This window comes from Bos mutus, chromosome 15 (assembly GCF_027580195.1).
Source record: "Bos mutus isolate GX-2022 chromosome 15, NWIPB_WYAK_1.1, whole genome shotgun sequence".
NCBI lineage: Eukaryota > Metazoa > Chordata > Mammalia > Artiodactyla > Bovidae > Bos > Bos mutus.
Genome location: NC_091631.1, coordinates 57,703,679 through 57,718,672, shown reverse-complemented (window position 1 = coordinate 57,718,672; position 14,994 = coordinate 57,703,679). Strand labels below are relative to the sequence as shown.

Sequence of the window (14,994 nt, the reverse complement as noted above, 5' to 3'; positions counted from 1 at the left end):
CTCTACCACCCAAAGAAATCAACATTAACCTATTAGTTTATGTTCTAGGATTTTGTCTTTGGAGATAAGGATTTTTCTTCATAAAATCTGGATCACACATTTTACTGTGACTATTTAGAGTCTGAGATTTCTCAGTTTGAACCACTGGTAACACCAAGTGACTGAACCACTGGTAACACCAAGTGACTACTGCCCCTTAGGGCTAAGAGAATCAGAAAGAATAGTTTCTTCTCTAGATTTTATCAATATCTCAGTGCACAATCTGAGACCATACTCCATACCACATCATCTACAATTCAAAAATCAAAAGGCTGGATTTGTAACCAAAGAGCTCATTTTTTTTTTTTTTTTTGTTTCTTCAGATTTAATCATTCTTTCTTGCATCAAAAATAACAAAATTGTAGGGTGACATTAACACATGATGGTGAAACAAAAATGTGTTTCATTTCATTAGTCACAGGCTACATATCAACCAGCTGTCGAAGCTAAAAATATGCCTTAGTTTAAAATTTTGTAAAATACAAGCGTTTAAGACTCATTTTGAAAGAAATGTGACTTCTTTTCATTTCTAACAACCCACTGGAAGCTTTGAAGAAGAAAAAATCAGCACCTCTAAAGCAAAAGAAAAAGAAAGGCGGTGGGAGGGGAATTCAAACGATTTATTGATAATCAGTATTGCATTGTTTACATCTTATCAGGAAGATGTAAGGATATTACACATTAAGGATGACAATTTAAGGCCACCCTAGAGGTAAACAAAAATACAGACTCTAAAAAGAAAAGGCCTGAGCCAGAGATCAAGACATCAATAATAAAAGCTGTGCGTCCTGGTGGGGAGCAGTGGGCCAAGGGGATGGGGCAATAATACTCTCACAGCTTTTTCTCACAGGGGTTTTGCCAGAGATGGAGTGTGCAGCCATGTCTTCCCAACTCTCAAACATCACACTCAGGTGCCATGACACAGATGCTCAACTTTGGGACAGAAACAGCAGAGAGTCTTCCATGTCTGGTCATTAGGTCACATGGCCCAGAAATCATGTTTCAAGATAACACTTTCTACCATGAAATATCTTGATTAGAAAACAGGTCATGCAATCTCTTTAACAAGTTGTGCTGGGAAATCTGGTCAACCACTTGTAAAAGAATGAAACTGGACCACTTTCTAACACCATACACAAAAATAAACTCAAAATGGATTAAAGATCTAAACGTAAGACCAGAAACTATAAAACTCCTAGAGGAGAACATAGGCAAAACACTCTCCGACATACATCACAGCAGGATCCTCTATGACCCACCTTCCAGAATATTGGAAATAAAAGCAAAAATAAATAAATGGGACCTAATTAACCTTAAAAGCTTCTGCACATCAAAGGAAACTATTAGCAAGGTGAAAAGACAGCCTTCAGAATGGGAGAAAATAATAGCAAATGAAGCAACCGACAAACAACTAATCTCAAAAATATACAAGCAACTCCTACAGCTCAACTCCAGAAAAATAAACGACCCAATCAAAAAATGGGCTAAAGATCTAAATAGACATTTCTCCAAAGAAGACATACAGATGGCTAACAAACACATGAAAAGATGCTCAACACCACTCATTATCAGAGAAATGCAAATCAAAACCACTATGAGGTACCATTTCACACCAGTCAGAATGGCTGCGATCCAAAAGTCTACAAATAATAAATGCTGGAGAGGGTGTGGAGAAAAGGGAACCCTCTTACACTGTTGGTGGGAATGCAAACTAGTACAGCCACTATGGAGAACAGTGTGGAGATTCCTTAAAACACTGGAAATAGAATTGCCTTATGATCCAGCAACCCCACTGCTGGGCATACACACTGAGGAAACCAGAAGGGAAAGAGACACGTGTACCCCAATGTTCATCGCAGCACTGTTTATAATAGCCAAGACATGGAAGCAACCTAGATGTCCATCAGCAGATGAATGGATAAGAAAGCTGTGGTACATATACACAATGGAGTATTACTCAGCCATTAAAAAGAATACATTTGAATCAGTTCTAATGAGGTGGATGAAACTGGAGCCTATTATACAGAGTGAAGTAAGCCAGAAGGAAAAACATAAATACAGTATACTAACGCATATATATGGAATTTAGAAAGATGGTAACAATAACCCGATTATGCGAGACAGCAAAAGAGACACTGATGTATAGAACAGTCTTATGGACTCTGTGGGAGAGGGAGAGGGTGGGAAGAATTGGGAGAATGGCAATGAAACATGTAAAATATCATGTAGGAAACGAGTTGCCAGTCCAGGTTCGATGCACGATGCTGGATGCTTGGGGCTGGTGCACTGGGACGACCCAGAGGGATGGTATGGGGAGGGAGGAGGGAGGAGGGTTCGGGATGGGGAACACATGTATACCTGTGGCGGATTCATTTTGATATTTGGCAAAACTAATACAATTATGTAAAGTTTAAAAATAAAATAAAATTAGGAAAAAAAAAAAAGAAAACAGGTCATGGGAGAAGCTGAAATCTAAACACTGCAATTAGAAGTCAGGTGTAGCTACAGCAAATTAGAGATGCAAAGCTATTTCAAGGGTCTCGGAAACCCATGAAATCATATAAGAATAAAATACATTTCACTGAATTTTAGAAAAGAGTCCCAGCTTCTCCTAACTCCCAGCCCAGTCAGTGCTCTTGCCACCACATCATTCTGCCAGACATCAGTACGATCCTGGGATTGTCTCTCTCTCTATTTTTCAAATAGGAACTCTGGGGCCTAGGATGAAACATCTGATAGGGAAAGATTTCAAGTATTTTTCTGGATTTTTCATTTATTTTTTATATACTTAAAATTAAATTTTAAAAAGTAATTGTCACCCACAGTCACAGATTTATAGTTTTATTGCCTCCCATAAAGCCTTGATAAATGTATATTTGTTGAATGAATCTTTAAATTCACAAGTAAAAATTTACTTCCCTATAAAAACATAAACTCACAGGTAAAATGCTGGGGTCATTCAATCACTAAAGATCATGAAAACATCATTTCTAAATGCCAACACAATGGATATGAGTGAATTAATTTTAAAGAAGCATTTAGAACATACTTAAATTCAGAGTGGATTCCAATTTTACTGTACTGAACATAGTACAGCAATTTTAATCTGCCTGCTCTGCTACTCAAGGCTGATAATAATTACCAAGGATATCTATCAGGTAATTACTTTTCTCCTCAAATAAGGACTTTGAATAACAGTAGGAAAAATGATTAAAAGAAAAAAGGAAGGAAGAGATTAAAAAAAGGGACTAGACACCAATTTCTTTTGATAAACACAATAATTATATAAAGTATCTGGCATACATGTAACAGAGCTCTAGAAATGAAAAATAACCTCTTAAAAATGTAATGCTCAACAACTTAAGGGTCTATTCAGTCCTTCTACATGAAAGAACAATTAACCATTGCATGAAAACATACATTCAAGTGATACATTATATGTGACTTTGGAACTAACAGGAGTCATGAAAAGAATAAAAATAATACTGGGGAATCCTGAAACCAAGCTTTTATCTTAGGACTAACCTTTGTCAGGTTACAACCCAAGCCCCAGTTTTTTCACCCATAAAGTGAAAAAGATCTTTAAACTTTATGATACCTATACCTTCCAAAACCATAATTCTTTCCACTGGTTAAATGGTAAAAGCGGGGAGAAAGATGAAAATAATACACAATCAGTTCTGTTCTAACATTTGTTTTGAATATGCACATTTGTTTCAATGCAACTGAACAATGTGAGCATAATTCACTCTCCACATTTGCTTACGTATCATTTAATCCACAAGAAAAACTAGATGAATCCAGAAAACTGCACCCAACTGAACCAATCAGTCCAGATATATACAAAGTGCCCACACTCAAATATCTCCCAGCTTCTTCAGTTCACTGCATGTTATGAGACATACCCATCCATATCATCCATATTTGGCATTACAACTTTCTGTCGTATTTCAGATAATCCTTACTTCACAAGCTACAGCCCTCCTAATGCCACTTCAAGAAGCATACCTGAGGTCTCTTTCAAGGTAAACTTCCGTATTATTGTAGCATTTATGCATTTTTAGCCATGTAACAAATACAATGCAGCCAAAGATGGAGAAGCTGTGTACAGTCAGCAAAAACAAGACCGGGAGCTGACTGTGGCTCAGATCATGAGCTCCTTATTGCCAAATTCAGACTGAAATTGAAGAAAGTGGGGAAAACCACTAGACCATTCAGGTATGACCCAAATCAAATCCCTTATGACTATATAGTGGAAGTGAGAAATAGATTTAAGGGACTGGATCTGATAGACAGAGTGCCCGATGAACTATGGACTGAGGTTCGTGACATTGTACAGGAGACAGGGATCAAGACCATCCCCAAGAAAAAGAAATGCAAAAACGCAAAATGGCTGTCTGGGGAGGTCTTACAAATAGCTGTGAAAAGAAGAGAAGCGAAAAGCAAAGGAGAAAAGAAAAGATATACGCATTTGAATGGAGAGTTCCAAAGAATAGCAAGGAGAGATAAGAAAGTCTTCCTCGGTGATCAATGCAAAGAAATAGAGGAAAACAATAGAATGGGAAAGACTAGAGATCTCTTCAAGAAAATTAGAGATACCAAGGGAACATTTCATGCAAAGATGGGCTTGATAAAGGACAGAAATGGTATGGACCTAACAAAAGCAGAAGATATTAAGAGGAGGTGGCAAGAATACACAGAAGAACTGTACAAAAAAGATCTTCATGACCAAGATAATCACAATTGTGTGATCACTCACCTAGAGCCAGACAACCTGGAAAGTGATGTCAAGTGGGCCTTAGGAAGCATCACTACGAACAAAGCTAGTGGAGGTGATGGAATTCCAGTTGAGCTATTTCAAATCCTGAAAGATGATGCTGTGAAAGTGCTGCACTCAATATGCCAGCAAATTTGGAAAACTCAGCAGTGGCCACAGGACTGGAAAAGGTCGGTTTTCATTCCAACCTCAAAGAAAGGCAATGCCAAAGAATGCTCAAACTACCACACAATTGCACTCATCTCACACGCTAGTAAAGTAATGCTCAAAATTCTCCAAGCCAGGTTTCAGCAATACATGAACCATGAACTTCCAGATGTTCAAGCTGGTTTTAGAAAAGGCAGAGGAACCAGAAATCAAATTGCCAACATCCGCTGGATCATCGAAAAAGCAAGAGAGTTCCAGAAAAACATCTATTTCTGCTTTATTGACTATGCCAAAGCCTTTGACTGTGTGGATCACAACAAACTGTGGAAAATTCTGAAAGAGATGGGAATACCAGTTACCTGACCTGCCTCTTGAGAAATCTGTATGCAGGTCAGGAAGCAACAGTTAGAACTGGACATGGAACAACAGACTGGTTCCAAATAGGAAAAGGAGTACGTCAAGGCTGTATATTGTCACCCTGCTTATTTAACTTCTATGCAGAGTACATCATGAAGAACGCTGGGCTGGAAGAAGCACAAGCTGGAATCAAGATTGCCGGGAGAAATATCAGTAACCTCAGATATGCAGATGATACCACCCTTATGGCAGAAAGTGAAGAGGAACTAAAAGGCCTCTTGTTGAAAGTGAAAGAGGAGAGTGAAAAAGTTGGCTTAAAGCTCAACATTCAGAAAACGAAGATCATGGTATCCGGTCCCATCACTTCATGGCAAATAGATGGGGAAACAGTGGAAACAGTGTCAGACTATTTTCTGGGGCTTCAAAATCACTGCAAATGGTGACTGCAGCCATGAAATTAAAAGACGCTTACTCCTTGGAGGGCTTTCCTGGTAGCTCAGATGGTAAAGCGTCTGCCTACAATGTGGTAGACCCAGGTTCGATCCCTGGGTCAGAAAGATCCCCTGGAGAAGGAAATGGCAACCCACTCCAGTATTCTTGCCTGGAAAAATCCCAGGGATCGAGGAGCCTGGTAGGCTATAGTCCATGGGGTCGCAAAGAGTCGGACACGACTGAGCAACTTCACTTCACTTACTCCTTGGAAGGAAAGTTATGACCAACCTAGACAGCATATTTAAAAGCAAAGACATTACTCTGTCAACAGAGGTCTGTCTAGTCAAGGCTATGGTTTTTCCAGTGGTCATGTATGGATGTGAGAGTTGGACTATAAAGAAAGCTGAGTGCCAAAGAATTGATACTTTTGTTTGTTTGTTTGTTTGTTTGTTTTTGAATTGATACTTTTGAACTGTGGTGTTGGAGAAGACTCTTGAGAGTCCCTTGGACTGCAAGGAGATCCAACCAGTCCATTCTGAAGGAGATCAGTCCTGGGTGTTCACTGGAAGGACTGATGTTGAAGCTGAAACTCCAATACTTTGGCCACCTGATGGGAAGAACTGACTCACTGGAAAAGAGCCTGATGCTGGGAGGGATAGAGGGAAGGAGGAGAAAGGGATGATAGAGGATGAGATGGTTGGATGGCATCACCGACTCAATGGACATGGGTTTGGGTGAACTCCAGGAGCTGGTGATGGACAGGGAGGCCTGGTATGCTGCGGTTCATGGGGTCACAAAGAGTCAGACATGACTGAGCGACTGAACTGAACTGAACACATATAAAACTATCCTTCTGTTTTTGTTAGGTTGCTATACGAAAAAAGCTAGTGGAGGTGATGGAATTCCAGCTAAGTTATTTCAAATCCTAAAAGATGATTCTGTTAAAGTGCTGCATTCAGTATGTCAGCAAATTTGGAAAACTCAGCAGTGACCATGGGACTGGCAAAGGTCAGTTTTCATTCGAATCCCAAAGAATCCCAATGCCAAAGAATGTCCAAACTATCATACAATTGTGCTCATTTCACAGGCTAGCAAGGTTATGCTCAAAAATACTTCAGGCTAGGCTTCAGCAGTATATAAACTGAGAACTTTCAGATGTACAAGCTGGGTTTACAAAAGGCAGAGGAACCAGAGATCAAATTGCCAGCATTTGTTGGCCCATGAAGAAAGCAAGGGAATTCCAGAAAAGCATCTACTTCTGTTTCACTGACTATGCTACATTTTGTGTGGATCACAACAGACTGCAGAAAATTCTTAAAGAGATGAGAGTATCAGATCACCTTACCTGTCTCCTGAGAAACCTGTATGTGGGTTAAGAAGCAACAGTTAGAATTGGACACAGAAAAACTGACTGGTTCAAAATTGGGAAAAGAGTATGTCAAAGCTGTATATTTTCACACTACTTACTTAACTTCTATGCAGAGTACATCATGTGAAATGCTGGGCTGATCAGTCACAAGCTGGAATCAAGATGGCTGGGAGAAATATCAGTAACCTCAGATATGCACATGATGCCATTCCAGTGGCAGAAAGGGCCTTCCCTGTGTGACTCAGTGGTAAAGAATCCGCCTGCCAATGCACGATAGGTGGGTTTGATCCCTGGGTCGGTTAGATCCCCTGGAAACGGAAATGGCAACTCACTCCAGTATTCTTGCATGGGAAATCCATGGACAAAGAAGCCTGGCAGGCTATAATACATGGGGTCCCAAAAGACTAGGACATGACTTAGCAACTAAACAACAATGGCAGAAAGGGAAGAGGAACGAAAGGGCCTCTTGATGAGGGTGAAAGAGGAGAGTGAAAAAGCTGGCTTGAAACTCAACATTAAAAAGACTAAGATCGTGGCAACCAGTCTCATCACTTCATGGCAAACAGAATGGGAAAAAGTGACAGATTTTATTTTCTTGGGCTCCAAAGTCACTGTGGATGGTGACTGCAGCCATGAAATTAGAAGACACTTGCTCCTTGGAAGGAAAGCTATGACAAACCTAGACAGCATATTAAAAAACAGAGACATCACTTTGCCAACAAAGGTCCATGCAGTCAAAGCTATGGTTTTCCAGTAGTCATGTACAGTTGGGAGAGTTGGACCATAAAGATGGCTGAGTGCCAAAGAATTGATGCTTTCCAATTGTGGTGCTGGAGAAGACTCTTGAGAATCCCTTGGACTGCAAAGAGATCAAATCAGTTAATTCCAAAGGAAATCAATCCTGAATATTCATTGGAAGGACTGATGATAAAGCTGAAGCTTCAATACTTTGGCCACCTGATGCAAAGAACTGACTCACTGGAAAAGACCCTGATGCTGGGAAAGACTGAAGGCGGGAGGAGAAGGGGACGACAGAGGATGACATGGTTAGATAGCATCACGAACTCAATGCACATGAATTTGAGCAAACTTTGGGAGATAGTGGAGGACAGAGGAGCCTGGAGGGCTACAGTCCATGGGGTTGCAAAGAGTAGGACACCACTTAATGACTGAACAACAACAAATCTCTTCCGTATGTCACTGACAAAGTTTGTGAGTATTGTGTCCTTAACTCCATTTTTCCCACAAGACTTGTGGCTTTCCACACCATTATCTTTAGCAACTGTACATCATGTTATAGCAGAACAGACTATATTTCTATTTGGGGAAAAAATTAATCAATGACCAGTTTTAATTTTTTCAATGGTAACAGATGGACAAGCTTCTTGAAAATCTGCTTAAGCATTAAGCCAAAGTCAGAGAAAAGTCTTTAAGCTCCCTCCTGAAGACATACTTTTTATTCCAAACTCTATCCATTGACTTAGTAGTTCCCAGATTAGATACCAGATTTGGAACCAAATGTTATCATTCACCTTGGAATAGTGAACAAAAATTGGGATTTGTCAAGAGATAGAGGAGACACTGAAGGTATCTTCTAAATTCAGACCTTGATTCTGAAAGAGAATCTTGGTAGGTACCACTGAATAATGCCACCTGTTCAATAATGGGATGTTCAACAGCTACTCAATAACTATCATGAAAGAATATGCAGCAAAAAAAAATAACTGCTGCAGTATAATTATAACACTACAGTAGAAACCACAGAACCTTTACAAACACTCCTAATTCTTGCTAAACTCAGAGGTGACAGAGCATAGGGAAAAGCAGGAGGTCAGGCATGTTTCTTAGTTTCCATTCAGACAAGAAACAGGAGACAGACCGCATCACTTAGCATTGAAGCCAAAGGTTGGGTAAAACATGTTACTCAGAACCAAAGGGCAAATAAAAATAATGCTGCTATTCCACATGCACAGGAAAGACAGAGAACATGACTGTTTTGCCTGTTTGACTGAACCTGTACTTAAAACCAGGACTGATACCAGAAGTACCAAACACAAATGTAGAACAACATGAACTCTCACAAGCCAGGCAGACCTGCTTGGTCACTACAGTCTTGATCCTGGTACCAGTTCTTAAAGAACTACAGTATTTTTCAAAATAATTGAGATCATTGTTCACATACAAATGCACATATGAATGCAAGAGAAAAAAAGTGAAGGAAAAGAAACCATCAAAATGGTTATGGTGGTTTAATATTTGGGTAATTAGATTATGAGCTTCCCTGGTGGCTCATGATAAAGAATCCGCCTGCCAATGCAGGTGATGTAGGGTCCATCCCTGGGTCGGGAAGATCCCCTGGAGGAGGAAATTGCAGCCCACTCCAGTATTCTTGCCGGGAGATCCCATGGACAGAGGAGCCTGGAGGGTTACTGTCCATGGGGTCACAAAGAGTTGGACATGACTTAGTGACTAAACAACAGCAACAACAAATTAGATTACAGCTGATTTCTTTTCTTATTGGTAGCGTTCATTATTTTACACAATAAGTGTTTACTACTTGTATCATCAAAGGAAAACAAATGTCTTTTTAAACCCTTAACTGAAAGAAAGTAATCCCTGAACATAGTTCGTGTAGAAGCCACAGTAAGCCACCAATTGCGTCTTCTGCTTTCCAAAGGGTCAAAGGTGAGTGGGCTGGATTTGAAGGGCACTTCCCCCACCACACAGGAAAATCCAGGGAACTCTGCAAGAAACGCAGTCACAGAAAGGTCCAGGAGCACAGTGACAGACACTGCACACTCAGAGCACGTGCGGGACCTGCTTGTCCCTGGTTTTACCACCTAGCGTTTTGCTGACTCCCACAGCTCTTCTGGAAAATCTTTACCTTTGGGGTAAAGCTAATACCGTCACCAAACAGTTATCTTGAAGCAGAGAATATGGAAATCAACCCATGACAAGAGCATACCAAATGTACAATAGGCCACTGTAGTTTTAATTGAAGTGCAGTTGATTTACAATATTTTATTAGTTTCAGGGGTACAGCATAGTGATTCAGGGGAGTTTTGTGTTTTTGTAGATTATATTCCATTATAGATTATTATAAGATATTGGATACAGTTATAATTCCCTGTGCTATGCAGTAAATCCTTGTTACTTATTCATATATAGCAGTTTGTACCTGTTAACTCTATACTCCTAATTTGTCCCCCTCACCCCCACTTTCCTCTCTGGTAATCATAAATCTGCATTCTATGTCTCTGAGTCTATTTTTGTTTTGTACATAAATTCATTTGTATTATTTTTTAGATTCACATATAAGTGGTATCATATAGTATTTGCCTTTCTCTGTCTGACTTACTTCACTAAGCGTAATATTCTCTAGGTTCATCCAAGTTGCTGCAAATGGCAATATTTCATTCCTTTTAATGGCTGAGTGATAGCCCAGTGTGTGTGTATATGTGTGTCTGTTGACACTGTTGTAAATAATGCTGCTATGAACCTTGAGGTACATGTATCTCTTCAAATTAGCATTTTTGTTTTTTCCAGATATGTACCCAGAAATGGGATTGCTGGATCATATGGTAAGTCTATTTTTAATTTTTTAAGGACCCTCCATACTGTTTTCCACACTGGCTGCATCAATTTACATTCTCACCAGCAGCGTAGGAGGGTTCCCTTTTCTCCACACCCTCTCCAGCATTTCTTATCTGTAGACTTTTTGATGATGGCCATTCTGACTGGTGTGAGATGATATCTCTCTGTGGTTTTGAAATGCACTTCTCTAATAATTAGCAATGTTGAGCATCATTTCACGTGCCTGTGAGGACCTGCAGGTTTTATAGCCAGCTTTCTCTCAACATCATTATCCCAACCATGATGAATACTCATTCCTCAAGCCAGAAAGCATAGATTAATTACTAGATATACAGCACTATTTTAGCCACTATGGTGAATACAAAAGAAACAGAAGCAGTCATTCTTTCCATAGCATTCACAGTATGATAGCCAAATATATGACATACACATCAGAAATATTTAAATGACAATAAGATGACAAAATTAAATGGCTAAATGAGCTACACAGATCCATTTAAAGGAGGACACTGCTCACTAGGACTTAAATAGTTGGGAAAAGCTTCAGGGAGGAAGAGTTTTGGTAGCATAAGAAGGTAGACAAGGGAAGTCCAGGTACTGGTACCAAAATAAGCAAAGTCACTAGACAGAAAAACCAACAATGAGTCTGAACAGACTGTAATAAAAACCAAGTTAGGGAACAATAAATTTAAGGAAGGAGAAATAGCTTTGGGAAGATTACAAATCCTCTTAAGGGTTCGTTTACCTCTAATCCATCAAATACACCATTATCAAATTAAGAACATTTGTGGGGAAACCTGTGTACAGACACTATGCTATATATGACAGACATATGGTATCCAGTCTCACATTAATCTTCTAAAAGTAGGTATCATTATTCCCACTTCACAGACAGAAACTGAAATTAGTTAAACAGAGATGTTAACTAATTTGCTCAAGGTCACCAGGTAGGCAACAGAGTTTAGAACCCAGGCCTACTTGACTCCAAAGTCCGTACTCTTTTTTTTTTTTTAATTTTCCTATACTATCTCTTCCTAAAACACAGCTGCAACAATATCACTCTGAATTTATTATATGTCCCCTCATCACAGCATATTCTCCCATCTTTTTGACTATCAAGTGTCCCCATGATGATCCCCTGCATCAAAGCCTGCTCTCACGAGAGTATCTGCAGCTAAAATAAAAGTGGCTAATGGCAGTTTGTCCCACCCAGGAGTATTTTCACTGTTAGAGGAATCAAAGGCTTCAGTTAGAAAGAAACTCCAAGTCACTTAGTGGAATACACTTCCTACCTTCTCAGGGAGCCAAGCCAAAAATGTATTTTATGATGTTCATTTTCATAGCTTATAAAGCTAAAGCTCACACAGTAAGAATGTCACCCATAAACTGAGGGTCTCCACGGAAACCTAACCTGCCCCAATCCAGGAGACAAAAGGCCAGCTGTGGCTACAGGTTTGCTCTGAACAGGAATTGAGAGTCCTGATATTTCACACTTTAGGTATATGACATAAGGGAAATGTATTTGACATTTAAATTCCTAAATGTTTTCTAAACAGGCTGCCAAAAAAAAAATGTGCTTTCTAATAATTCTACAAAACGGTCCTTTACCGTCTCTGGGAACCAGGAACATTATCTTTAGTGCTCTCACCTTTTCCGCAGTCAAAGATCCTATGGGTATCAAATGGTGAAAGTGTCATCTCTCAAAGGAACCTACATGGGCTCTCAGAGTGGGTAAAGATGAGTGTGTAGAAGAGCATGGCCTGTTACGCTGCTTCACGGACTCTGTGTGAGAAGAACCCTCACTGACTACCCACTTGCTAAAGCCGGAATATACTAATCGTTAGCTCAAAGGTACCCACTCCAGTGTTCTTGCCTGGAGAATCCCAGGGACGGGGAAGCCTGGTGGGCTGCCGTCTATGGAGTCGCACAGAGTCGGACACGACTGAAGCGACTTAGCAGCAGCAGCAGCAGCTCAAAGGTAACTTGAACGTTCCCCAGGAAGTATTTTAATGGACCAAGGATGATAAGAGTTGCAGAACGTGTTTCAAAATGGCTTGAAACTGAACATAAGAAATTTTCTGATCCAGCTTAGAAAATAGGTTGGATTAAATATTTTATATAGAAAATAAAGGAGATCGTTTGAAAATAAAAATGACACCCTTCATTCTTTTTCAGCAGTTGTTATATCCCTCACCTTAAAGAAATCACTTCCTAAAAAAACTCTCATTTCATCAAAGCTCTATTACGTATGCTAACAGATTTTAAGGGTGGAACTCTTGTCATGTTAGTAAAAGGAGAATTATGCCCTTACGTATCTGGATGGCTCCTCTAGGTTCTGGTCATTCATGTCAGTGGGAACAGTCCGGGTGGCCAGTGGTCCCTCTGCAAAAGGTTTTGGTAACTGGCCTCTGAACTCTGACGGGATGAACTGAAGCTGCCAACTGTCAGAAACACAAAAGAAGAATGAGAAAAACACAGGGGGCTCAGATTGCTAAATGTACTTGAAATACATAAGCAAAAAAAGGAAATTTCATGTGAAAAATATTTCCCTTGGAGACAAAATATTTCTGCGAAACCTTAGTCACAGAGCATAGAGGCAGAGGTCACAATTTAATCCAAGATCGTTGAGAAATTTTCAACTTGAGAGCTCTCATACCATTTCACCAACTCTCAGCAGTGAAATTTCCAACAGTGGTTATACCATCAAACAACTACAGAAACATCAAAGCTCATTGCCAATTATCATGTGATCAGGGGACCTCTCAGAATTTAAGCAAGTTCATCAGGCGTAGAGAGGAAAGAGTGAAATGTAGGGACTCACTGTGGGAAAACTACTTTGTTCCTGAGTAATCCTCAAAAGTATCTTCAGTTATGAAACTGTTTCAGATGGAAAAGGCAAAGGCTAAAGCGAACACTTTAAAAAACAAGCTTTAATTAATCATTAATGACTGATACAGGATCTTTATCAAGGAAAAAGATATTACCACCAGCTAAGCTGCTGCAGCCAGTCCCCAAATGGAGCAACATGACTCATCTTAACCTGACTTCTCTTTTCCCTAAATAGGACTCTTCTCTGTCTGAATAAAGCAGATACAAAGGAACTAGGAGCCCATGCTATCTAGCACATCCAACCACAGACAGCATGGAGGAAAGCGGTGCACAGGTCTTAGCCACAGCTTTCCCCAGAGTCCATATAGTGGGAGAGAACGTTCACTGTCGCTGGACAACAAATGCGTCTTATCTAAAAACACTCTAGATACCGAGAGTCTCTAAACCACTTTCAAAAGTGGGTTAACATGAGTTAGTCATAAAAATTTAAACACAGATCCTCAGGAAGAGCCACGAGCAGGAGCCCAGGACCCAGAACGTCCTCAGAAGGTCAGGGCAGCGCAGGGCGCATCACCAAACACAGGCCCCGGGTGCTCGGCAAGCTGCCCATGGCTGCCCGAGATGGTGAATCACCAAACACCCCCGAACAAACCCAAAGTGGAGGAAAAACTAAGATGACATTGCCACAGATTTGCTGTTTCTACACCTCGATTTAAAACTCTGAGGATTAAAGGGCAGCTTACTTGTCGGGCAGAAGGAAGCTGCTGGGGAAGCGATGCCACTCTTTCCCAACACAGACATTGACGGGCCGGCCTTCAGGAACACTGTGGATGGTGGGGTCTGTGGCAATTCGATAAAATTCTGGATACAGATCAAGGGGTCCGTGATACCCTGGAAGGGAGAGGGGTGTGTGAAAGCCGAAGATGAGAGAGGTGAGATTCTGCTATTTAATTACAATGCGTGTTAGTGTCCCACTGTGATCCGTGTGAGAGGCACACAGCAACTCCAGCAGGATCCCACTCAACTGGCATCACACGCCTCTGCAGTCAGGAAGATGATTACAGGAGGCCCAATCTTTGACAGAAATCATCTGCTTTCTTGCCCTTCTCTACACCCTCCACCTTTTTAATTTCATGTTCTTTGAGCCCATTTCAATATTCTGGATCCAAATGAAGATTATAAGAAAGAATATAATCATGGGACTTGAGCCACAACTCTGCAACCTATGTTTAAGGCTTCCTTAATTCATTCTTTAAAAGGAAAAAAAAAAAAAAAATTAGTAAGAATAGAGAAGTGTATAGTTAATCACATTGAAAGGAATTCTCAATCTTCTCTTCAGTCCTAAGGTACAGATGTCACATCCCATTCTTAATACGAAGTCCACAGGTTCTCCACACAGAAAAGCCCTCCCCCTCGGCTTAAGCTGAATTGTATTAAACACTCAAGTGTC

At 40.2% G+C, this 14,994-nt stretch overlaps 1 protein-coding gene across 1 annotated transcript in view; it reads right to left on the bottom strand.

The window, feature by feature from the left end:
- Window positions 1–14,994, bottom strand: part of ALG9 (ALG9 alpha-1,2-mannosyltransferase) — a 114,786-nt gene that overhangs the window by 51,997 nt on the left and 47,795 nt on the right. Inside the window, exons 12-13 of the mRNA XM_070384232.1 lie at window positions 14,288–14,435; window positions 13,027–13,156 (exon numbers count right to left, since the gene is read on the bottom strand). Coding sequence (XP_070240333.1) covers window positions 13,027–13,156; window positions 14,288–14,435 — 278 coding nt within the window. The remainder of the gene's footprint in view (window positions 1–13,026; window positions 13,157–14,287; window positions 14,436–14,994) is intronic.